Source organism: Pyrus communis, chromosome 7, assembly GCF_963583255.1.
Source record: "Pyrus communis chromosome 7, drPyrComm1.1, whole genome shotgun sequence".
In the NCBI taxonomy this organism is placed as follows: Eukaryota; Viridiplantae; Streptophyta; class Magnoliopsida; order Rosales; family Rosaceae; genus Pyrus; species Pyrus communis.
In genome coordinates this window covers 647200-674046 of record NC_084809.1, presented here as the reverse complement: position 1 = coordinate 674046, position 26847 = coordinate 647200, and the positions used below count along the sequence as shown (strand labels likewise).

General features: G+C 37.4%; 3 protein-coding genes and 1 long non-coding RNA gene across 5 annotated transcripts; 3 read left to right on the top strand and 1 right to left on the bottom strand.

The window, feature by feature from the left end:
* Positions 1–653: 653 nt before the first annotated feature.
* Positions 654–2149, top strand: LOC137739232 (DNA replication licensing factor MCM2-like). The gene is made up of 5 exons (XM_068478784.1): positions 654–1020; positions 1122–1341; positions 1483–1561; positions 1737–1877; positions 2030–2149. Exons 1-5 carry the CDS (start codon positions 654–656, stop codon positions 2147–2149), a joined length of 927 nt encoding a protein of 308 aa, XP_068334885.1.
* A 2379-nt stretch (positions 2150–4528) lies between these two features.
* LOC137741109 (uncharacterized) lies at positions 4529–8024 on the bottom strand. Of its 2 annotated transcripts, XR_011069215.1 has the most exons (6): positions 7534–8024; positions 6456–6695; positions 5723–5789; positions 5393–5499; positions 5052–5114; positions 4529–4696 (listed from the first exon to the last, which is right to left on the bottom strand). It is a non-coding gene; the product is annotated as an uncharacterized lncRNA (long non-coding RNA). The 2 variants fall into 2 exon arrangements; XR_011069214.1 differs by having other exon boundaries at positions 5723–6695.
* Positions 8025–12334: 4310 nt separating this feature from the next.
* Positions 12335–13693, top strand: LOC137739231 (F-box/FBD/LRR-repeat protein At5g22660-like). The gene has a single exon (XM_068478782.1). It carries the CDS (start codon positions 12335–12337, stop codon positions 13691–13693), a length of 1359 nt encoding a protein of 452 aa, XP_068334883.1.
* An 11285-nt stretch (positions 13694–24978) lies between these two features.
* On the top strand, positions 24979–26505 carry LOC137739229 (DNA replication licensing factor MCM2-like). The gene is made up of 5 exons (XM_068478780.1): positions 24979–25357; positions 25477–25696; positions 25838–25916; positions 26093–26233; positions 26386–26505. The coding sequence occupies exons 1-5, from the start codon at positions 24979–24981 to the stop codon at positions 26503–26505; spliced, it is 939 nt and encodes a 312-aa protein (XP_068334881.1).
* Positions 26506–26847: the final 342 nt, after the last annotated feature.

The following is a 26847-nucleotide window of genomic DNA, read 5'->3' as shown; positions in this document are numbered from 1 at the left end:
AGTTGGATTAGGAGAGTAAACTAAATGGAATGAGGACCTCGGGCGTATAAAGCTTATTGGAGGGGTCCCAACATCAATCAAAACTCCTGACTCTTAAAGGACTTTAATTAATCTCTCCCTCCTTGGACTTGAAAACCCTAACTTAAGGCTAAAGAAATTGATCACATCATCTGGATTCCGCTAGCTTCTCAGTCACAGTTTTCAGAAGGAGCAAAGGGTTGATCAAAACCGATCGATCAGCTGCAGCACCGCACCGCACCATCTTCACATGCTAAGAGTGCGTAACACTTAAATAATTACTCCCTCTCTCTCTCTCTCTCTCCTTGTTATTATTTTGTAATTCTGATTGTAGTACGTACCCGATGTTTTCATATGAATTGATTGTGAAATCTTCAACACTACCTCTTCCGAGATTTTTAGATATACTAACAAATATTTTAGATTTCTTGAATTTTAACCGCTGGAGGATCTTAAGGGATATTGAACGGTTTGAGCATATGGGCTTCCACTAGTTCCGAGGGAGTGTATATATAGGGTTTAGGGTTAAACATATTGTTTGTTTGCTTTTCAAGTTTTCGCTAAGTCGTGATTATTCAGCTTTCTCTAAGAATACTGAAAGCTAATGATTATGCATGCAATGCATGGCAGTAGGAATGAATGGGCATGACCAGCTAATCATGGATTTCGATGAGGACGAATACATTAGCGACGACGACAATGTTGACGACGACGACGGATACTTTAGCGGCATCGAGGAAGAGGACGACTACTTTGGAGACGAATACCACTGCGACCAGTACTACTGCTTCGAGTTCGGCCAAGATCTCAAGTTTGAGAAGATGTTATTTCCTGAGGGGACGATCAAAGAGTGGGTTGCTAAAGATGAAGTGCGAAGATTTATAGCTGAGAAATTCAAAAAATTTCTACTCACCTTTGTCAATCATCACAGTAAAAATGTTCAGCAGCAGCATGATGAAACTGAAGTTGAGTACGTGCGCCTCATCAATCAGATGGTGTCAGGTAAACATCAATATATATATATATAAGTATATGTATATTGTCCCTCTTAAAAATCTGGATCACAAAGATAAAAGATTTATGCTCCATTTGTTTTGTTGCAGCCAACAAGTGTAGTCTGGTGATCAATTACGAGCAGCTTCTCCCCGTTCAAATCCAAATTGCCCGTTGGATGATCAAATCCCCCCGACTTATTCTGGAAACCTTTGAAGATGCTGCCAAAAATGTTGTGCTTAATTTACACCCAAACTACAAAAATGTCCATCGAAGCATCTACGTTCGCATAACCAACCTCCGCAAGTGCGTTTCCATTCGCAACATTAGGTATTTATGGAAAAACCACTCTCATTTTTTCACCTTGGCTTTGGGCAACCAATTTTACTTTAGTGGCTATTGTCCGTCTTTTTTGATGATATTGATTTCAATTTTGTTCCCGAATCTCTAACATGATGTTGTTGAACGCAGCGAAACCCATTTGGATGCCTTGATTTGCATTCGAGGGCTTGTGACCCGATGCTCTAACATATTTCCTAAGTTGCAACAGGTAATTAATTAGGCCTTGTTTGGTAGTGTTTTAGAACGAGTAAAAATACAAAACCTTGCCTTGTTTTCAGCTAAAAAAAAAAACTTTCTAACAACAAAAAATGCTTCTGAAATCATTTGGCAGAAAGAGGTTGAAAGTGTTTTAATTATTTAATTCCGTTTGTTTCTTGCATTAGGCAACATCGTCGTCCAGGAATTATCAGATACTCACACTCCAAGAGAGCTCCGGAAGTGTGCCTGCATGTCGACTTCCGAGATGCGTGGAAGTGATAGTATCGAATGATCTGATTGATTCTGCCCTTTCTGGGGACGAGATAGTGAGATATACTTATTCCTCCCCACCTTGATTGATTTGTTTGCTTTAATGCCCATTTAGCTTGTTATTTGTTTCAGTGAATGAATATTTACTCACCTTATTATGTTTCTATATACCTCCTTAATTAATTTTGATTTATATTTCTAATTATAGGAGGTCACCGGCATTTATACAGATAAATTCGACTTATCGTTGAATGCAAACAATGGAACTCCGGAGTTTGCCACTGTGGTTGAAGCAAATTATATCGCCAAGACCAAGAGCCGGGATTGATGATTAGGCATCTCCATATCCATCTCCGTCGCGGTCGCCTTACAATGCAAGAAAAGAAGTCATTTTGATTCTTAAAAGTTAACATGAAATGGGTATTTCGAACTTGGAAATTCGTCTATTATGTTATTCATATTAATGCAAATCGTCAATGCATTCATTATTTGTGAGCAATTAGATAACACTTTGAACCCATCTCTCGATTTCCATTTGAAATTCACTGTTCCGCATGCTGGATCCTTTACCATTCCATGTTCTTCCCGAAAATGGGCTAATCTCTATATTGTGCGAAGCTAAGCATCTTCTATAATGTTCCTAGTTGAAATATTATTTTTCTGCCTAGTATTATTGCATAAACTCGTGTCTATACCCAGATCTATGCTTATATTGCACAAATCAATTTCCACATTCGCGGGTAAATGGTTTACATAATTACTAGATTAGTAGTGGGCTTCAACTAAAGGGCGATGCTAGGGAGACTAAATTTGTAAACTAAATGATGTGTCATCAATAGGAACGAGCACGTTTATCAATGTTTCAGTAACAACTCAATCATCACCTTCCATGTCATTTATTTAGTTTGTAAACTAAATGATGTGTCATCAATAGGAGATACCACGTTTATCAATGCTTATGTAATAATCAACCATTGTCTTCCATGCCATTGAGTTTGCAAAATTTTATGTACAAATTAAGTTTACCTAGCATTACCCTAAACTAAAACAAGCCAAAATCCAATCTCTCTTCCGCCCAACATCCCAAACCCTGAACTCTTTCTTCATCCAACTAAAATCCCCCAAAAATTAACTTTCACATTCTTCCGCATTCCAAGAGGAACAATATTTAAATTGAAAAAAAGAAAAAGAAAATTACAAATGAAACCGACCTACCAAACCAAATCATACCCAATCACTCTACATAATATATCCTCTCTTTTTTTTTGGTGGGGGGAGGGATGGGGGGAATTGATATTTTATCCTTGCACAAAACTATGACTTGTAAATAAAATAATAAATAATAAAAATATGTTGCAGTCTTAATTTGGTTAGGAATGTGATTGCGTAAATCATATTGGAATTCTGTAGTATCTTTTAGATGGTTGTAATAACTAAAAGGTAAGAAATTTACATTCCTATTATTATAAATAAATAAACGCATAATGAGGTGACATAACATCCCCATCACAATTCCTCAAATTCTCTCTCCTTCGCACCGCACCGCTCTCTCTCCCACCCTATCATTTTTCAGTTAAATAGACCTACAACAAAATTCAATATAATATTAATACCAAATGAGATTTGGCTCAGACAATGGTTGAGAGGGAGAGATCGGGTCTTGGCACTACAAGAAAAAGACTCTTTTGCGACCCTCTATTTGCGACAGAGCACACATGTCACATCCCGGTCCGGGCCCCCACCACATCCCGGACTCGACTCCACCGTAGCACGATATTGTTCGCTTTGGGGCCCGACCATGCCCTCACGGTTTTGTTTTTGGGAACTCACACGAGAATTTCCCGATGGGTCACCCATCCTGGGAATGCTCTCGTGCGCTACTCGCTTAACTTCGGAGTTCCTACGAAACCCGAAATCAGTGAACTCCCAAAAGGCCTCGTGCTAGGTGGAGATGGGAATATACATATTGTTTTTGGGAACTCACACGAGAACTTTCCGATAGGTCACCCATCCTGGGAGTGCTCTCGTGCGCTACTCGCTTAACTTCAGAGTTCCTACGAAACCCGAAATCAGTGAAATCCCAAAAGGCCTCGTGCTAGGTGGAGATGAGAATATACATATAAGGATCACTCCCTAGGCGATGTGGGATGTCACAACACAACCATCACAAATTCTTAGTAATATAGATCGTAAGGTTTCTTGGAAAAAAACTTTTGCGACTCTACTTTAGGTAATGTCGCAAAAGATGACATTTGATACGACACCCTCCCCAAAATTTTTAATTTGGCGTCTGGTTTTTCATAGCACGCCCTATCTTTCGATGAAACGTATTTCACCGCTTTCAATTTTTGGTAAAGTTAGAAAGAACTAGAAGCTAAAATGTTGATCATACACACTACAAGAAAAATGAGCACTGCACACAATAAATTATCTGTGCCCTTTGAGGCCAAAAAGCACCAACAATTGTGCTCATAGACCAATAGCAACAATGCAGCTACTATCTTTGCGTCTGTGCCCTCTATGGGCGTCACCATTTGTCAAAGGGCACAATATGTTCTTTGCTGCCCAATGGCTCAGCACAAATAAGGGTTTTCTGTGCCTCTTTTCTGACACCATGTCAGATGACTTTTCGTTAGCCAAGTTTGTTATTGTGCCCAATAGGATAAATATATAAAAAAAATATATATTCAAATAGTAATACCATCAATAAGAAATTATTCATACATATAATGAAAATAATTCGTAATACATTTTTTATTCCATGAAAAACTATTAACTAAATCTAAGAACCTAACAAATACCATTACTCTCGAGTTCCTCGCATGCCAGACAACCCTCAACCACCGCAAACAACCTTCAGCCTCTGCTCCAGCCTCTGAAAATGAACATGAGTGAGAAATCTATCGAGCAGTAAAGGCAGCAATGCTGATGCATTGCTACTTTCTTTTGAAAGACTATGTAGCAAAGTTTCGACAGAAACGCCAACCAAAATACATAAATATTTTTCAATCATTGCCTAAATACACATACCATAAACTTTAACGATTTCTTATGTAAGAGAGTAGCTAAATAGCAAGTTGTTACACTAGTCCTAATTATAATAGTAGAAAGATATACTCTTGGCAGCATAATGCAACAACCAGCCAAATTGAAGAAAAGAGCAAAGAATAAGTAAAAAAACAAATAATCAGGCAAGCATAAGCTAATAAATAAGTTTTTTGAAATCTAACCTGCTTATAATCAAGTAGCTTTCAGCTTTGATAATGTCTTTCGTGCTTCCACTCGGTAGGGAACTATACAACAATATGAAAAATCATTATAATTTATCAATTTATTATAAGTCCGAAGAGAGGAAAGGTAACTTATCAATTCTAATACACAAAAAAAAAAAAAAAAAAAACATGTAGTTACTCTCCAATGGAATAACCAGACAAAAGGAATCACCAACGGGAAATAATAATGCACTTAGTGTAGCATATACAGAAAGAACAAACTTTTATAATCCAATACAACAGAGGAGAAAACATATACCCTTAAAAGAATAAAATTTACTGGAAGGCGAAAACCTAACCTGTTCTGGTATGGAAAAATCTGAATCTCAGCATAGTCCCAAGGTGCACTGGCATCAATTTCCCCTCCATTTTCAATGCGCTTAAAATTGAACCCAAGCAGAGCAACCTGTATGGGAAAAGAGGGAAACAAAGTTTAGGTAAAAAAAATTCAAATGCAGATTTACAAAAATTCAGCACTTAAACAAACTAAAAGCCCGCGAATTCAGTGTAGTAGATACACATACATACATACATCCGTACGTACATATACATATAAATTCAAAGATAAAGAAAAACCAAATAGTTTACAAGAGCAAAGAAAATGAAGGGATAAAGAATGAAAGATATACCTCTATCATCTGTGGGAGGACTCATATTTGCTTTAGGGGCCTTTCCACCACCTGCTTAAAGATGATTCTTATTTCACAACTCCACCATCCAAAACAACCAACAATGGAAGCAGAAGATTAATAGGGGAAACTACAAGTACTCCTCATAAAAAATACATTTACAAGCAAGATAAAAAACAAACAAAACTTCTAAGATTTTCTATAAAGCAGTTCACACAACCAACAAGAGGGGAAACTACCACATATTTCCAGTGATGTTCAAGGACCAAAAAACTTTCAAACATTAAAAACTTAATAATGCATTACTAGGTTGTTCAGTCCCATAAGACTTTGCACAAGGTTACATGGCTAGTTGCTCAATGATCAGATTCGTTATAGATAAATATTATCATCTTCATTTTGATTCCAGTATTCAAGCAGAGACTAGAGAAGTTTCCTATCCTTTTAAGTTATGTAACATACCAAAGAAATTGACCAACTGGAATTACCGCTATTGAGAGTGACCATGGCAAAACCTGTTGAAACCGACTGACATAACCCTTTGCTTGATGTTAGTGAATAAAAGACCCACTCGGCTAACAGACTACAATATTCATTACATACACATTCATTATGTAGTCAAATAGATACACATTCATTATATAGTCATCAAAACGAATATAGTCGAATTCAAAACCATTCCCACAATCAGTTGAAAATGACACCAAAAAATAGAGTTAATTAAAATCAATACCTAGAAGTTCCAGATCTGCCATGGAGTAAGGCTATCTCAGCATCTTTCAGAACTTGCAAATTCAAAATGTCTTAATCAAGTATATAAAAAGAAAAATCAGGTAAGCAAATACAATAGCTCTGAAGGTTAACATCATAATCCCCTGTTTGTTGTAGAAGCCCTTTGCAAGGTTTGTGCTTTCTTGTGCTTCTTTGGATTAGGACGTATGGAAGTTCTTGTCGGGGAAATTTTAGATGGAAGCTAGTTGGAAATTAACAGCATCATATCAAGCAAATTGATTAGAGCATACAAAAGCTAGTTGGAAATAAAATTAACTATAAAGGGAAGATTAGGAGAAAAATTGGAAGAGACTTGAACAAATAAACCATTTGCCACTTCCAATACCATAGCAATTTGACAACATATCAAAGTACAACCAGTGCCAGTTCATTTGCTTTCTAAGAAACCCCTTCTCTTTCTAGATTGTAAGTTCATCAATACATTATACATACTACTACCAGTACCAATTCATGCTTTATTTCCTAAACTAAATTACTCTACCAGTTCAACTTCCTTAAAGAATCATTGCCTACTGTTCAAATACGAAAACCCACTCATTGTACAATCAACCTGAATTGTACAAATGTGTTCATAGTGACAAGTCACAAATATGAACAATCAACCTGAATTGTACAATCAAAGAGAAATATGAACAAATTTGAGCAAAATGGAATAACAGCCTTCCAATTAATTATTGTGCCATGAAAAAGCTGAATAACAGCTTTCCAAAGCCAAATATACCATTGGCTAATACATTAATTAGTACATATACAACTCAATATTTGTTAATTCATAAAAACATCCAATCACCTTCCAGTATAAACCTATTCGAAGTGACAACAGGTCACTTCCCATTCAAAGCAAAAATGGATATGTTTGAATCTGAACCAGATCAAATCCCCTTTTGATTACCCAAAAGAGAAAAACGCTCAGTTCCCTTGTGTTTCAAACGAACCCTAACCCTAACCCTAACCCTAAAATTAATCACAAATTATTAACTAAATTAACCAATACAAGTTCTAAACTGTTACCATTTTACCTGGAACGAAGTGGAAAGGAAAGAATCCCATTATACAGGCATTGAACTGAAGGGGAACTCGGGATGAGATGAGAGTTGAGGCCAACTGATTTGTAGATTCTGTGTGAAGGAGATGGATTTGCAGAGTCTGAGAATTTGTGAACTCGACTGAAGACTTGAGTTGAGACCCACCGATTTGCAATGTGTGTGAAATTTGAAGGGGAAGGATTTGCAAATTCTGTTTCTGCGTGAGATGTGAACTCTGACTTGAGAATTGAGATGAGAGGCAAGAGAGACACAGAGAGGGAAATAGAAAATTTTGGCGAAAATAGATAGAGAGAGAGAGAGAGAGCCTAGGGTTGAAGAGAGGCTCGGAAGGGGAGAGCCAGAGAGAGAGGAGAGGCGGAGGAATTGAGGAGAGGCTGGGTTGAAAGGGGAAACACAGAGAGGCGGAATGAAGGAATGAGGACAGAGAGGCGTGAAGATTGAGGAAAATGGCTTCTTATTTTGTTTAAAACATTATTTTAAACAAAGGGCACAAAAAATCTACTTTTACTTTAAATATATTAAATTATAGGACACAATTATATTTATGGTGTCATTGCAAATTAATAAAAAATTTCCATTGCTGACATTAACGGCACAAAAGTCATGGTTCTGTGCCCGATAATGTATTTGTGTCCACTTTTCTTAACATTGCGCACAAGTCATGGTGGCCATTACCAAATGAGCACTGTTCCACCGTATTGGTGTTTAAACAAACACAAACACCTCATTCGTGTCCCTAATTTTGTGCCCAAAGGCCATTTTTCTTGTAGTGACAACATTTAATGTTTTTGCCCATTTGGATAAGGGTAGTTTCTTTGATGGACAATTGTCTCTAAGTTTCCGGAATTAGATAGAGGAATCAAAACGCATCCATAAAGCAAATTATTTGATCATTCATTAGCCTTTAAGTTGCTATTGGTGTGAAAAAAGTATGCATTGTTAGATATTTGGAAGCAAAATTGGGGTTCTTAATCTTATGAGACTTGAGTTTGGGTCTTCTATGTAAGTAAGTTTAAAATAAACTTGCAATGTAATTTTAGGTTATAATACCAAAATTGAGTTTTTCCCGCCAAGAAAGAACCGAGGGAGATAAAATGTTGAGCATACAACATTTAATGTTTTTGCACTTGTTTCTTTATTTATAATGCACTTGTTAGCACCTTCTTGTTTTAGAAATAGTAGTTTTCTACTCGTGTAGATAATTACAGGGGATGAACACTTGGTCAAACTACCTCTTGTAAGATATTACTTTTGTAGTATTGTGTTTAGATGAACTCTCCCAACTGTTTTAGCTACGTGTACTACTTTGCAACCTATGTCAAGGACGATCTAGTCTCTTATGCGCACCATTAGGGTCTGTAGGAGAGAATTTCCGATCAAGAACATTCTTCGTTTGTCGTGCTCTGGCGATCTCATGCAAATAATTCCCAACAATGCATACTTTTTTCCACACGAAAAGCAGCTCAAACCCTAATGAATGATCAAATAACTTGATCTATTCGCACATTTCGATACCTCTATCTAATTCCGGAAACTTCAAGACAAACAAGCACCAAAGCATTACCCTTACCCAAATCACTGCATTTATGCATGAATTTATCGATTTCGAGACATGGGTTCTACTAAAATCGAAAATTAAGCAACACCCATTTGATCAATTTAACTTTAAAATCACATTCCGTACGAAAAAAACCACATGCAATTGAGATTTTATTCATGTTCTATCACCACAACACCTAACAAGAAAAAAAAGACCAGAACAGCGAATGATTCGAAGAAGGAAAGGAGTCTGTGGATCTCAATTTAATTTAATTATGGTATTCAATTGAGTATTTTAATCTGATTCAGGCTTTTGGTTCACAAAGTTGATTTCTTTACACAATCTGAATTTTTTGTGTGGAACCCACTTTCGTAATCGTATTTAGATTAATTTTTCATTTAATTGTTGTTTTGTTAAATCTGAATAGTGATTGATACTATATGTTAATTGTCAAGATTAATACTTTTCCAAATTTGGGGTTTCTTGTTTTGTTTTTGGTTTTATGACATTCCTTTCGCTAACATTGTTTGTGTAATGATTAGTCATTGCAAGCCAGTGTCGAAGGAGGAGCGAAATGGTTGGTTAATAAATTCAAAGGTTAGTTTTCTCCGCTGGCTCTGTTTACTTGCATTGTCTGTTAGAGTAAACCTCACATAATGTTGTTTATATGACTGATTTTACGAGTCCTGAAAGTTCGGACACTGTAGTTGTATTAATTCATGGGGTTTATATGTAATACGTCTAAGTAGTGGCAATGAAAAGTGAGTTAGCGATCGCGGATTCTGGCCAAAGTATCGGTGAGCTCGAGTTGTAGAACGCGTTGTGGTTGAGGTTATGCCCGAGATGGTATGTTCCTTAATCTTAATTATGCTGGGTAGATATGTGTATATTTATACAACCCTTTTCCTATGGCTTTAACTTGCTCAGGCTCTCGAAAATGTCGTATGTGGAGTACAAGTAAGTAACTTGCTGCTGGGGTTTCTTGAAATAGCCCAACTTTACAAGGCAAAAGAAAAAATAGCGAGTTCTATAAGTTGTACTTGTGCTGTCGTGGAGGGCGGAATGGTGCTTCCAAGGTCTAGGTTTTGGATTGTATAAACTGCTATCCTCATGGGTGAACTAGTACTATATTCGTTCACTGATTTTTTGGGCGACAGAGTCATTACTGGTGTAGTAAATTGAAAAGAATTGAAGATCATCTCGGTGAGTATTTTTTGCTATCTTAAGCTGCTTTGCTTCTTTGTTTTTAGATTGTTATTATTCAAGTTAGGGTCTTGCTTTTGTCATTCGAATCAGGGTTCCACTTCATTCTTGTTTTTTGTTCTGTTGTCGATCAATAGTACTACAGTGAAGTAATCTTGATTTGTATTGCTAGAATGAAATAAGATTGTTCTTTGTTTTAGATAGCTACCCCTTCCCTTACTTATCTTGATTTGTATTGCTACAATGAAATAAGATTGTTGTTTTTTCATTTGCGTTTTTTATATATGTTCAGGGATTATTCGGATGATGTACGCAACACATGATACAGATGCTTGTAAGTCGACGAAGAGGGAACCAGATTATCTACCTGTAAGAATGTCACTGCGTCGAATACGTATATTTTCTTCTTTGCATCCCAACATATAGGATCTTGTCATGTTTTTTCTTTTACAATCAGCATTTTACCAAAATAAAAAGTACACGGAAGAAGGGGGATTGCTCGTGAAGTTCTAAGATTGGTCTTGATTGTATCATGGTTTACACAAATTGGTTGCCTATGTATATGAAAATGTTCTCGCATGGTTTGCACAGATGGGAGTGCACACTTGTTACTGCAAAGGGGAACTCTTTTTTGTTCATAGCTTGTCTTATACGAAAGTGTTCTTTCATGGTTTTAATGCCCATCCTGTGCTTCTGACTGCAGATTCTTTGTTCGTGGTGATGGGCCTTTTGGAGCGCTTGCCTAGTTTATTGGTGTTCAACTCGGTAACTTTCACATTCGATTGTATTTCAAGAACACTCGTACCTCCGATTGGTGAGCAGAGATGCATTTCTTTTCTTTTTGTTTCCCAAATTATTTGCAGACTTTGTGTTTGTAATAACTCTAATTCTTGCACTGTTGCCGAGGTGGACATACCTCAGTTTTAATTTGAGCCTCTATTCGAAGGACTGAGAGTAGAGCTGCTGCAAGGGGTGACATAATTTCTCGCAGGTTCGAGGGGAGGAAGTTAGTTGTCGAACTAACTTCCTAGCAAGGAGTGACATATTTCCTGTAGGATTGTAGACGGTATAAATGTTTAAATACTGGAAGTGAAATATTTTCTTTAATATCAAAGAAACCAAATAAGTGTTTTTTTGTTTTGTGAATTATGAATTATATCAATGCTTTTGGATTTTATTTAAGTTTGAACCTGCAGTAGAATTTCAAATGAAATAATTTGGTGAAGCTGTTAAAAATAATGTCATTGTGGCATCTCATTTGACGATCCATTTATTTTTTTTATTTTTATAAACCTGAGGCCACTTATTTGCGACGCGTAAGTTGACGTCGCAAGTCCGTAGTTAATACTATTTGCGACGCGCTTAAAGCGTTGTATATAATCGACCAAACATTTACAACGCCACTTTGTTGCGACGCGTTGCTACCCGTCGCAGGCCTGTCGTAAAAGGACTATTGCGACGCTTTTAGCCGCTTTCGCAACGCTTTTTGTCCGTCCGAAAAGGCCCATTTTTTTGTAGTGTGGGGTGTTAATTCAATTATTTTGGTAAATTTAATTTGTTGGGTGGAAGTTCTTGCACGGGGAGAGTAGCAAAGTGAAAGAGAGAAGGGTAGAAGAGTCACTTTCTCACTATAGCATTGCTCGTTAATTTGTGCCTAATTAATCAAAATATTTTATTGAGGTTCAAAACAATAATCGATCACTGATATATGACTAACTTACAAAGATTTCATTGATTTTGAATAAATAATTTTAGCTCCAAATTCCTTTACTTTCTCACACAGTACGTAATCCGGATATATATCTATATAGGATCGGTATCAAATTTAAATATACCAATACCGCAAGGAGTTAGTTCTCTCGCTAATTTTAATCCCTTGTTTCACAAGTAAGCCCTTAGATGTGTTGGACTTAATCTCTAACCGGACTACAAGAAAACCGATAACTCTAACTTAGTCTTTAGCCTATATATACCATTCATATGTTCGTATGATCAGAACTCCAAAACCAACAAGATCGTCTTTAAGGAGCAATGGATTCGAAAGCAAAACGCCAAACTCCTCCTGGAGATAGGATCAGTGAATTACCGGATGCAATTCTTTGTCACTTACTTTCGTTCCTTCCAACTTTACATGCCGTGCGGACCACGATTTTGTCTACAAGATGGAACAACGTATGGTGTACCAGTGCTCCCATTAGCCTACAGTTTGATAGCAGAGATTTTTCTTCTGGACCTCAACAACAAACGAGGTTTATGAGATTTGTTGACTGCGTGATTAAATTATGCGGCTCATCATGCAACATTAGAAGACTATGTCTTCACTGTCACTCTTTCGCTTTCAAAGATGAAGATTTCTCTCGCATTCATAGATGGATATCCACTGCCATAAAAAACAATGTCATTGACCTTGATCTTTATTTGTTTAGTAATAATAATTATGATTCCTTCGAGAAATTTGAAATGCCTCCTAGCGTTTTCCAGTGCAGATCATTGGTGAGTCTGAAGTTGGACACAAATTGTCTTACCTATAGTCCATCTACATCAGGTTGTTTCCCAAGCCTCAAGTACCTTCATGTTACGTTTCGGGACTATATTAATGAGAGAAGGGTAAAGATCTTTCTGAACTGCCCTGCTCTTGAAGATTTGACTATAGTTGAAAACGTGGGTGGAGATGTTTTGGAACTTAACATCTCCGCACCTCAGCTGAAGACGTTAACAACTGATAATCTCGACTGCAAGTTTTTCGTTGATGCCCCGAGACTTGAAAACCTCAATGTCAACATCGATTGGCCTTCTTTGACGTCGAATTATGTTTTGGACAATTCTAAATCTTTGGTCAAGGCCAAAGTTCACGTCAAATATATAGCACCAAAACATAAGCATCGATATCCATCTTATGTTCCCAATATATCTAAGTTACTTGCAGGTACTTCAAGTGTTAAATATTTAACATTTTTAGCTCCTCAGTATCTGGAAGCACGCTATCTGCCGGATTATGAGAATCTGAACCAACTGGAGTTAGATCTTCGTTGCTTTTGCTGGGACCTTGTAATAGAGTTGCTCAAGAAATGTCCTAGTATGAAACACTTGATCTTAAACCTTCATCGTACGGCATGGAATCACGATTACAAGCCAGTCAATCCACCAACGCTTGTGCCGGGGTGTCTCTCGTCACACCTTAAGACTGTCTCTATGCGTGGATTCCACGGAGAACAGGAGGAGGTTCAAGTGCTCAAGTACTTGTTAAACTACGGTGAGGTTTTGAATAAGATTACTATTTCTACAAGGAATTTCGTAGGTAATCCCGCATGTCTTACAAAAGAGGACTTGTGCAAGGAAATTTTGTTGTTTCAAAAGGGTTCAGAGACATGCCAAGTTGAAGTTATCTAGAAGAATGCAAGCAGTTTTAGCCTCTCTGGTAAGAGAAGGGCCGGGTTCGTATACTCTCAAAGTTGTAATTTAGACATCATGATATTTTCTTATTGTGAATGCAATTACGCTCCAAAAGCGTTTTAATTTTTATAAATAAATGTGAACTAGAGATTCGTGCAACACACATTTTTCGAGAGTTGTATATATATATATATATATTAGATTCACATTTTTACGTGGACATGTTGTCATGACAAATATTATATGACGTCCTATTTAGTAAAATCTAAATTCTGAAAATTGTTGAGGCAAATTTGGAAAACAATATAACAGCCGGCCTCGTAATCATCATCTTTTTACCACCTTTTGTTTTTCTTGTTTCCTAATCTATTTACAATAACAAGGAGAACATGATTCCTTAATTCTAGGCTAATTACAACATAAGAAGCCATGTTGGACAAAGGACTAAACCCTAGCTTTGTATTGTACCTGGAGTAAAACTCTAAACCCTAGTTGACTAGAGGATTGGACTTGTGTTGATGGGATTCCCGATAGCCTCCAATCTCTCAATCGAGAGAAAAGGATGTAAAACTATTGCGATATGGATATCGCTTGGTCCATGCTGAATTTTTGGTAAAATGTCGAGTGGAGATCCACATCCTGTGTGTACGTGCTTTTGACCAAGCGAGAGAAAAGGATTGACTCCTCCTCGAGGCTTCATTTGTCAGTGATAGAATGGAATGACTAAACGCACCGTCTTTGAGTTTGCACTCAATCCGAATTAAGCCCAATAACATCTTCGGCACACGGGGCAAAAGCCCAAAATCATAACTTGACAGAAATAAGTTTGGATTAGGTCCAAACATAGACTTTGATTCTAACCCCAAATCCTTGCGGCATTTGTTTTCCATTTTCTTTCGTTGACATTTCGGGACGGTTCGTGAACGACTTCATCAAAACTCCATTTAATAATTAATAGTGGAATGTTTTTAATAAAAAAAAAAAAAGTAAACATTCTGAAAATTACAATTTTTTCCTGGAATAGATTCATTCTTGAAACGTTTCTAACTAAGGAATGTTAATTGACACACCCCGACCCAGAGTGTTAACTTGAATTCCGAATCGAGCTATGTCGGCCGAAGTCATAAAGTGTAGCGAGGTGGAAAATGTGAGTAAATTTAAACCTAAAAATGCCTAAATGCGAGAGTGTGCTTGTGAGCGGGAATGAACCCATTTCACAAGTGATGTCAAAGCATAAGTAAAGTAAGTAGAATGAAAATTATACAAACGAAGGGAATCTCCTACACCAAGATTTGCCAAGAATCCTCATCAACACGAAAGCTCTGCTACTAAAACCTGGAGGGCGAAAAACAAGGGTGAGTGTGCCTAAAAATAAAGCTTTGTAAAAACCTTTTCGAAAACATAATAACCCCTCGCCATAAAACAAGTATAGTTTTCAAAAAATAACATACTATGTATATTATGAAAATACTTACCATAACCTCAATATCTCCAGATTTCAATACTTCACAATATTTTGAAAATAAACAACTAAGTTCCGGTAATCACATAATCTCGCATAAACAAACATATCGTATCGAGTGCTCATTCACATATGCTGACACACGAGTTCATGCAGAGGTATTCTGACATGAACATGACTGGGTGCAATAATGATTTATGCTCTAGTACTACAATCATGTGAAGATAAGCGATATGCGCATCACATACGAGTCCTAATTGCCTATAGCAATCTAGGACAGGACTGGCACCTACAGTGGATCCAAAGTGAGCGTGACGTGAAGCCTGGCCCTGGTCCAGGCGAGTACAAATGCTAGTGTAGCACACGATGAGTAGATAACGTAAATATGGTCATGCCACAATAATTCAATAACTTTAGTCAACATAATACTATCCATAGCCGTACATTTAATTAAAGCATCCACTATAGTCCTCTTACATGAGCATCCCGCAGGATTATTTTATAATTTCCCAATCGTAAGACATTTCTCATACACGTTAGTTTAATTATGGCATCACGTAGAAAATTCAATACTAAATATAGATACATCGAAACTCAATAAATACAAATACCATATAAAAGAAAAGACCCACTCACATATACAAGGCCGCAGCCGTTCGGACTATGAAGGCCAGAGTCTCCGATAGGAATCGCACCTAAGCATCATATTGGGACCCATTAATAAAACTCAACTAGAACGATTAAACATCGGAAAACGGAGTGCGGATTTGGAATCATGGCGGCGAAATACACTAGGAATGGTTCCAGGCAATTTTCGTAAAAAGTCAACGATCAACCTTAAAAAGTCAACCGAGCCGCGGCGGTCAATTACGTTAAAACTTCGGAATTTCACTAAATGGATGTCCAAAATGGACTCGAGGCATCGAAATTAGCCTAGGAAGATTTTAGAGAAAATTTCGTAAAAGTCAACACAAGGAATATTCTAAAGAATATCCCAAGAAAATTCCAGGTTCCAGATGCATTTTTGGAAATAGGCCGAATCGAGTCAACTGGCTGAAGGTTTGGGCCGGTTCATAGATTCGACTTGGGCCTTTTTATTTCCTCGATTGCCGCTGCAACCGTTGAGAGCTGGGTATTTTGGCCAGGAAACTACCACGGCTCTGTTTAGCTCCAAAAACTCAACCAAAACTCGCCATTTAAATACCATAGTGTAGCTAGGAAAGTAGGGATTTGAGTCATGCCGATATTGGGTCAAGTAGTGGTCGGAAAATAGCCTGCAACCCGCGGGTCCTTTGCTAGAAAACTGGAGAGATTTCCTCGAGTTTGTTCTGCATTCAACCATCACTTCAAACTTTTAAAAATATTTTAATCGTACTAAAAAATGTGATTTGAAAAAGTTTAAGGAGTTTTCGAAGTTTACCCTCGTCGGAGAAATTCTTGAACTGTGGCGGTGCCACTGTGCATCGATAAGGAAAATGAAGAGAGAGTGGCCACGTCCAGGGCTTTGGGTTATGTGACTCCGTCATCATTTGTTGAGAAAGAGTTCGTGAATGAGGTGTTCTTCAGAAAAGATGGTGTGTGGTGGCAGGTGTTGCCGTCGGTGTTGCAAAAGAGAGACTCGGGAGGGAAGTGAGGGAGAAGAGAGAGAGTGCTTGAGAAAGTTGGGTGAGAATGCCATGCGGAAGAGAAGGAAAGGTGAGTTCGGTGTGAGTATGGGTCCCACTGCCAGAAAAATAATAAAATATTAAAAATATCCCCAAATATTAATAAAATAATAAAAGTAATAATTTCTTAAAAAAAAATATTTCGGATTAGTAAATCCGTGAAATTTTAACCGTAAGTCCTATTTTGGTTCCACATGCACCTACGCGTTCGTACCGTCGAGTACTTCAAGAATACGGTAAAATAATAACTCATACGTATCACAAAATGACGGTCAACAAAAATCAACAATCTCGTCTCCAGGGGCATTTTCATCAATTTCATCTTTTTAAAATTAATAAAATCGTAAAATTAGGGACGGGATGTTGCATTAATTGGTAATGAGTTTACATTGGTTGATAATGAATTAATTGGTAAGAAAATTAATATAAAGACAAAGTTAAGAAAAGTTAATTGTTAATGGAAGGGAGGCAAACTATTTATACCAAATTTTGCAAACCACATGACGTGGTTATTGATAATTTAGATTGTTATTTAAATATTGATTAACGTATTTGTTTTTCATTGATGACATATCAAATGATCAACGTATTTGTTTTTCATTGATATTTGATCCTCGCACAAAACTATGACTTGTAAATAAAATAATAAATAATAAAAATATGTTGCAGTCTTAATTTGGTTAGAAATGTGGTTGCGTAAATCATATTGGGATTCTGTAGTATCTTTTAGATGGTTGCAATAACCAAAAGGTAAGAAATTTACATTCCTATTATTATAAATAAATAAACGCATAATGAGGTGACATAACATCTTCATCACAATTTATCAAATTCTCTCTCCTTCGCACAGCACCTCTCTCTCCCACCCTATAATTTTTAAGTTAAATAGACCTACAACAAAATTCAATATAATATTAATACCAAATGAGATTTGGCTCAGACAATGGTTGAGAGGGAGAGATCAGGTCTTGGCACTACAAGAAAAAGACTCTTTTGCGACCCTCTATTTACGACAGAGGTCGACCTCTGGCACGACATCCGCCTATGGGAAGCCTTATTCGACGGCGAGAGGCCCTTCGTCTCGCACATCCTCGCCTCCTTTGCCGCTTCGGACGACATCGTCCTGGAAACTACTAGGATATTTGATATTGCCCAACCTATGCTGAATTTACTTGCACGTCTCTCTTGATACTTATACCGGATAAATTTTTGGTAAATATCGACAAATGTAATTTATTTATCATGCTACATCGATATATTTGTTGGTTAAATTACTTCTTTATGTCGAGTCGAGATCTAGAACTTGTACGAGTTGATGTGTAATTTATTTATCATGCTACATTGACATATGTTCAAATATGTACCACAACGAGATAGAAGCAAACGTTTTTGGTAAAAAGAAACTCTCCTTGAGTGGTTGGGGATGGATGAAGTGTGGAAATTTACATAATAAGCTGGCATACGTTGATTAGGCCAGTAATTTTTCGAGGTAGCGTGCTTGCTGCACTTACATACGAATTTGAAACTTTGACCACCTGGATTAGAGCAGTCTGAAATACACATCAAGATTGAAAAATATGCTTCCACACCAAACTATGAATAAAGATTTGAAGAATCGACAAAACTCAGTACATATGAAAATAACGTGAAAAACATGCATGTACTTCTATATTAGTTTTGCAGTTTTAAAAGAAACAATTTTGACAAATCATACACAAATGTATTATAAACGAATTTAAAATTTTCAAACAATTAAAGATACGTCACTTACATTTAGGAAACCAAAACGGTACACCAATTGCAAAATATCAAATCCGTTGCAGCCGGTTCGGCCACGTGGATAACGGTCTCTCCTTCGAGCTGGGTACAGAGACGGTTAGTGACTTCTCCATTTGATACAGCCGGTTCGGCCACGTGGATAACGGTCTTTCCTTCGAGCTGGGTACAAAGGCGATAGTGACTTCTCCATACTCAGCTCCTCTCTCTGCTGAAGCTCTGATTCTCTCTCTCTCTCTCTCTCTCTCTCTCTCTCTTCTCTCTGCTTTCTTGATTTTTCTTGCTATGGGAGGCGGTGACGATCAATGCAGCGAAATGCTTCCTAATGTTGAAGAAATGGCAGGTCTCCATCTCTCTCTCTCTCTCTCTCTCTTTCTCTCTTTCTCTCTTTTTCTCTCGTTCGTTTTCTTTATATTTCTTTCCATTGTTTTGGAAGGCGGTGACGCTCGATCCGAAGAAATCTCTCTCTCTCTCTCTCTCTCTCTCTCTCTCTCTTTCTCTCTCTCTCTCAAAATGTTTATTTATTTTTCTTTCAAATTGTTTTGGAAGGCGGTGTCGCGCGATCCGAAGAAATGATTCCTAATGTTGAAGAAATGCTTCCTAATGTTGAAGAAATGGCGAGGCCCCGTGTCTGGTAGGACTGACTCACTTGCTTATTTACTATCATATGTGTATAAATTCAGCTTCTTGGAATTTGAGAAATGACTTGATATATTTATGTGATTTTAAACCCTTTAAATTTTAATTTGGCTGGCTACAACTCCATCTGTTTCCCAATCGAAGCATTATTTTGTGTGCTTGCCCTGATTCTTGGTTCTGGGCTCCTGACCAAAAACTATGTCAGGAACATTCGGCAAGAAGACACGCATTCTGCCAATGTGCCCGTGTTCATGCACCTGGGCAAGAGGATTTTCAGGCTTGGCGAAGCAACCCGCCAGCAGCTGACAAGCTGGAATGATGTACACAACATTTTGGTCAGGTTGGATGACGGCTATGTGCGAAGGTGCAGACTTAGATTTGAAGTGAAGTATTCCTCCTGGTCGCTGAAGAAACGCTATGCCTCGGGGTCTACAGGGAGGATGCCTGGAACTGCCTTCAAGGTTGGGGAGCCCGCGAGGCGCAGGGGTGAGATAGCTAAGATGAGGGAGCATTTGTTTGCAATCCACATGTTTCAGGTTAAAAGGTACGTCTCTGAACATCTTGCTTGCTTGATTTCATTTGCTTAATTCCCTTTTAAGTTTTAATAATTTGTATCATGTGGGTTTTTAACTGACTGTAGTTTTCTTTTTCTTTTTCAAGGGTGCTGCCATCGCGAGGTGTGCGTGACATGATCGAGATCGATATCGAGTGATGGCTGCGTACGTTTCAGATGTTACCTTTATCTGAAAAACAATTATATACTTTTACTTCTTCTTATGATTACCATTTATAACTTTTACTTCGCATTCGTATTCGACTTTTTAGTATGAGTTTACCTTTTACTTCCTATTTGATTCTTTCGAATTACTTTGAAAATATAGGGTTTTGCTTCGAATTAGTTTTCAAGTTAAGATTGGTTTCGTTTCTTCAATTTAGGGTTTTTCGTTTCTAGGGTTGGTGAAATTTGTGGTTTTTTGTTTTTAAGTAATATTTATGTGGTAATGTGATATGAGCAAATTTAGGAAGAAAAAGAATTCTTAACGGGTCATAACGGGGTAAAATGACCCGACTTGTTAAGAATCCGTACGTTAAGATAATGGATGTAACATGACATGAACCTTTAAGATAACATGTATTATACGAAAACGACACGAACACGGCAAATATGGAACTTTTGCCTGGCTTTGGTGTAGGGGTGGTAATCTGCGACTCTAGTTGAGGGTTGGTCTCGAATTGGTTATCAAAAAGGTTTACAAAATATTGATTTTGAGACCAATTCAATTCAGATTGTTTCCGCATTGATGATCCTTCTACTTCGACTGTTCGTCTCGAATTGGTGATAGAAAGAGGTTTTAAAAAAAAAAAAAAAAAAGGGTCATTAGTTAGATTTGAGGGGGGGGGGGGGGGGGGTGGTGTGGGAATCGAACTTGGGCGAAGTATGCTAATCTCTATACTGTGCGGAGCTAAGGATCTTCTATAATGTTCCTAGTTGAAATATTATTTTTCTGCCTTGTATTATTGCATAAACACATGTCTATGCCCACATCTATGCTTATTTTGCACAAATCAATTTCCACATTCGCGGGTAAATGTTTTACATAATTACTAGATGAGTAGTGGTCTTCAACTAAAGGGTGATGCTAGGGAAGCTAAATTTGAACAAATTTTTAGTTGTGACGGGAATACAGGTGGTACACCACATGTTTTTATGTAAGTAGTGAAAATTTTTATTTTTTAAGTTATTAATTTTTTAACACACATCCCACCATTTATATAGCAACACGTGGTGTACCACCCCGTGTGACGGTCACATTGAAAAATCTCTCCTAAATTTGTAAACTAAATGATGTGTCACCAATAGGAATTAGTACGTTTATCAATGCTTAAGTAACAACCTAATCATCACCTTCCATGTCATTTAGTTAATTTGTAAACTAAATGATGTGTCATCATTAGGAAATACCACGTTTATCAATGCTTATGTAATAACTCAACCATCGTCTTTCATGTCATTTAGTTTGCAAAATTTTATCTACAAATTTAGTTTACGTAGCATTACCCTCAACTAAAACAAGCCAAAATCCGATCTCTCTTCCGCCCAACATCCCAAACCCTGAACTCTTTCTTCATCCAACTAAAATACCCCAAAAATTAACTTTCACATTCTTCCACATTCCAGGAGGAACAATATTTTTTTTCAAAAAAGAAAATTACAAATAAAACCGACCGACCAAACCAAATCATACCCAATCACTCTACATAATATATTCTCTTTTTCTTTTCTTTTTTTGGGGGGGGGGGGAGGGGGAGGGAACTAAAATACCCCAAAAATTAACTTTCACATTCTTCCACATTCCAGGAGGAACAATATTTTTTTTCAAAAAAGAAAATTACAAACCGACCGACCAAACCAAATCATACCCAATCACTCTACATAATATATTCTCTTTTTCTTTTCTTTTTTGGGTGGTGGGGGGGAATTGATATTTGATCCACGCACAAAACTATGATTTGTAAATAAAATAATAAATAATAAAAATATGTTGCAGTCTTAATTTGGTTAGAAAAGTGATTGCATAAATCATATTAGGATTCTGTGGTATCTTTTAGATAGTTGTAATAACTAAAAGGTAAGCAATTTACATTCCTACTATTATAAATAAATAAACGAATAATAAGGTGACATAACATCCACATTACAATTCATCAAATTCTCTCTCCTTCGTGTTGCATCTCTCTCTCCCACCCTATAATTTTTCAGTTAAATAGGCATACACCAAAATTCAATATAACATTAATACCAAATGAGACCTGGCACTGTCAATGGTTGGGAGGGAGAGATCGGGTCTTGGGGTGTTAATTCAATTATTTTGGTAAAATTAATTTGTTGGGTGGACTTGCACGGGGAGAGTAGCAAAGTGAAAGAGAGTAGCAAAGTGAAAGCGAGTTTGGGCTAGAGCAATCCCAGGATGGGTGACCTCTTGGGAAGTTGCTCGTGAGTTCCCAGAAACAAAATCGTGAGAGTGTGTTTGGGGCCCAAACCGGACAATATCGTGTTACGATGGAGTCGAGCCAGAGATGTGATGGGGGCCCGGGGCGGGATGTGACAATTATCATTGCACATATCATTCCAACTATATAATAGAAAATTACTAATATACATTATAAAAAGTACCTAATATTATCAACCCAAGCTAGCAAACCATGCCAATCTGAAATTCGTAGACGAGGAGTTTTGCAATTTGCAGTCGCCAATCGGGTTTTGCAGACGTCTCAAAATGCAGTCTCACATTTGGCTGCAAAATAGAGCCATAAATCCATTATCAAACTGCAATAAAAAATAAATCCATTAAAAAGAAAGAGGCCAAATCGGAGGAGAGGCCAGACCGCAATCATTCCAACAAACATATATTGTAAAAATTAATAAATTACTAAGAAAAGAGTCAGAAAACCAAATATATAATATCAAATAATACCTCTCGTCCAAAATATATATATATATATAGCGAATAATACCTAATAATGACTTTATGATCTGTGAGGTGTCACGACGCGACTTCCAAGTTGCGAAGAAGGAATACGAAGATAAGAGTCAGACTCAGAAGACGCGACTTCTGGGTTTGCAAATTTTTATTTATTTTGTCTTATATATCCCCACATTTGTTAGTATAGCAAATTTTGGTGCCCCATAACATTCTGGGCCCTGGACAGTTGCACTGTCTGCACTGGGCCATGACGGAGCTTGCCAATACCCGAAATCTAGGTAATGTGCAAGAAGGCGGAAGCCTCATTCTGGACCGCCGAAGAGGTCGACCTCTGCCACGACATCCGCCTATGGGAAGCCTTATTCGACGGCGAGAGGCCCTTCGTCTCGCACATCCTCGCCTTCTTTGCCGCTTCGGACGACATCGTCCTTGAAACTACTAGGATATTTGATATTGCCCAACCTATGTTGAATTTACTTGCAAGTCTCTCTTGATACTTATACCGGATAAATTTTTGGTAAATATCGACAAATGTAATTTATTTATCATGCTACATTGATATATTTGTTAGTTAAATTCCTTCTTTATGTCGAGTCGAGATCTAGACCTTGTACGTGCATGTGCCTAATAATTACCGTTTTGGAGGTCTAGTTACGAAAACATATGTTCAAACATGTACCACAAAGAGATAGAAGCAAACGTTTTTGGTAAAAAGAAACTCTCCTTGCGTGGTTAGGGATGGATGAAGTGTGGAAATTTACATAATAAGCTCACATACGTTGATTAGGTCAGTAATTTTTCGAGGTAGTGTGCTTGCTGCACTTACATACGAATTTGAAACTTTGACCACCTGCATTAGAGCAGTCTGAAATACATATCAAGATTGAAAAATATGCTTCCACACCAAACTATGAATAAAGATTTGAAGAATCGACAAAACTCAGTACATATGAAAATAACGTGAAAAACATGCATGTACGTCTATATTGGTTTTGCAGAGTTTTAAGAGAAACAATTTTAACAAATCATAAAAAAAATGTATTATAAACGAATTTAAAATTTTAAAACAATTTAAGATAGGTCACTTACATTTAGGAAACCAAAACGGTACACCAATTGCAAAATATCAAATCCGTTGCAGCCGGTTCCACGTGGATAACCGTCTCTCCTTCGAGCTGGGTACAAAGGCGGTTAGTGACTTCTCCATACTCAGCTCCTCTCTCTGCTGAAGCTCTGATCCTTCGAGCTGGGTACAAAACGTGGCCCTTTTGCCTGGCTTTGGTCTCGAATTGGTTATCAAAAAGGTTTACTAAATATTGATTTTGAGAGCAATTTAATTCAGATTGTTTCCGCATTGATGATCCTTCTACTTCGACTGTTCGTCTCGAATTGGTGATAGAAAGGGATTTAAAAAAAAAAAAAAAAAAAAAAAAAAAAAAAAGGTCATTAGTTAGATTTGAGGATGGGGGGAATCGAACTTCGGTGAGGTGAGAGTTTTCTTGGCTCTAGTGCCACTGCAAATATGTCCCCATCCTCGAAAAAGAGACGGAAAAAGAAAAAAAAAATTAAAAAAAAAGGTTGAGTTGGATTAGGAGAGTAAACTAAATGGAATGAGGACCTCGGGCGTATAAAGCTTATTGGAGGGGTCCCAACATCAATCAAAACTCCTGACTCTTAAAGGACTTTAATTAATCTCTCCCTCCTTGGACTTGAAAACCCTAACTTAAGGCTAAAGAAATTGATCACATCATCTGGATTCCGCTAGCTTCTCAGTCACAGTTTTCAGAAGGAGCAAAGGGTTGATCAAAACCGATCGATCAGCTGCAGCACCGCACCACACCATCTTCACATGCTAACAGTGCGTAACACTTAAATAATTACTCCCTCTCTCTCTCTCTCTCTCTCTCTCTCTCTCTCTCTCCTTGTTTTTAATTGTTATTGTTATTATTTTGTAATTCTGATTGTAGTACGTACCCGATGTTTTGATATGAATTGATTGTGAAATCTTCAACACTACCTCTTCCGAGATTTTTAGATATACTAACAAATATTTTAGATTTCTTGAATTTTAACCGCTGGAGGATCTTAAGGGATATTGAACGGTTTGAGCATATGGGCTTCCACTAGTTCCGAGGGAGAGTATATATAGGGTTTAGGGTTAAACATATTGTTTGTTTGCTTTTCAAGTTTTCGCTAAGTCGTGATTATTCAGCTTTCTCTAAGAATACTGAAAGCTAATGATTATGCATGCAACGCATGGCAGTAGGAATGAATGGGCATGACCAGCTAATCATGGATTTCGATGAGGACGAATACATTAGCGACGACGACAATGTTGACGACGACGACGGATACTTTAGCGGCATCGAGGAAGAGGACGACTACTTTGGAGACGAATACCACTGCGACCAGTACTACTGCTTCGAGTTCGGCCAAGATCTCAAGTTTGAGAAGATGTTATTTCCTGAGGGGACGATCAAAGAGTGGGTTGCTAAAGATGAAGTGCGAAGATTTATAGCTGAGAAATTCAAAAAATTTCTACTCACCTTTGTCAATCATCACAGTAAAAATGTTCAGCAGCAGCATGATGAAACTGAAGTTGAGTACGTGCGCCTCATCAATCAGATGGTGTCAGGTAAACATCAATATATATATATATATATATATATATATATATAAGTATATGTATATTGTCCCTCTTAAAAATCTGGATCACAAAGATAAAAGATTTATGCTCCATTTGTTTTGTTGCAGCCAACAAGTGTAGTCTGGTGATCAATTACGAGCAGCTTCTCCCCGTTCAAATCCAAATTGCCCGTTGGATGATCAAATCCCCCCGACTTATTCTGGAAACCTTTGAAGATGCTGCCAAAAATGTTGTGCTTAATTTACACCCAAACTACAAAAATGTCCATCCAAGCATCTACGTTCGCATAACCAACCTCCGCAAGTGCGTTTCCATTCGCAACATTAGGTATTTATGGAACAACCACTCTCATTTTTTCACCTTGCCTTTGGGCAACCAATTTTACTTTAGTGGCTATTGTCCGTCTTTTTTGATGATATTGATTTCAATTTTGTTCCCGAATCTCTAACATGATGTTGTTGAACGCAGCGAAACCCATTTGGATGCCTTGATTTGCATTCGAGGGCTTGTGACCCGATGCTCTAACATATTTCCTAAGTTGCAACAGGTAATTAATTAGGCCTTGTTTGGTAGTGTTTTAGAACGAGTAAAAATACAAAACCTTGCCTTGTTTTTAGCTAAAAAAAAAAAACTTTCTAACAACAAAAAATGCTTCTGAAATCATTTGGCAGAAAGAGGTTGAAAGTGTTTAAATTATTCAATTCCGTTTGTTTCTTGCATTAGGCAACATCGTCGTCCAGGAATTATCAGATACTCACACTCCAAGAGAGCTCCGGAAGTGTGCCTGCATGTCGACTTCCGAGATGCGTGGAAGTGATAGTATCGAATGATCTGATTGATTCTGCCCTTTCTGGGGACGAGATAGTGAGATATACTTATTCCTCCCCACCTTGATTGATTTGTTTGCTTTAATGCCCATTTAGCTTGTTATTTGTTTCAGTGAATGAATATTTACTCACCTTATTATGTTTCTATATACCTCCTTAATTAATTTTGATTTATATTTCTAATTATAGGAGGTCACCGGCATTTATACAGATAAATTCGACTTATCGTTGAATGCAAACAATGGAACTCCGGAGTTTGCCACTGTGGTTGAAGCAAATTATATCGCCAAGACCAAGAGCCGGGATTGATGATTAGGCATCTCCATATCCATCTCCGTCGCGGTCGCCTTACAATGCAAGAAAAGAAGTCGTTTTGATTCTTAAAAGTTAACATGAAATGGGTATTTCGAACTTGGAAATTCGTCTATTATGTTATTCATATTAATGCAAATCGTCAATGCATTCATTATTTGTGAGCAATTAGATAACACTTTGAACCCATCTCTCGATTTCCGTTTGAAATTCACTGTTCCGCATGCTGGATCCTTTACCATTCCATGTTCTTCCCGAAAATGGGCTAATCTCTATATTGTGCGAAGCTAAGCATCTTCTATAATGTTCCTAGTTGAAATATTATTTTTCTGCCTAGTA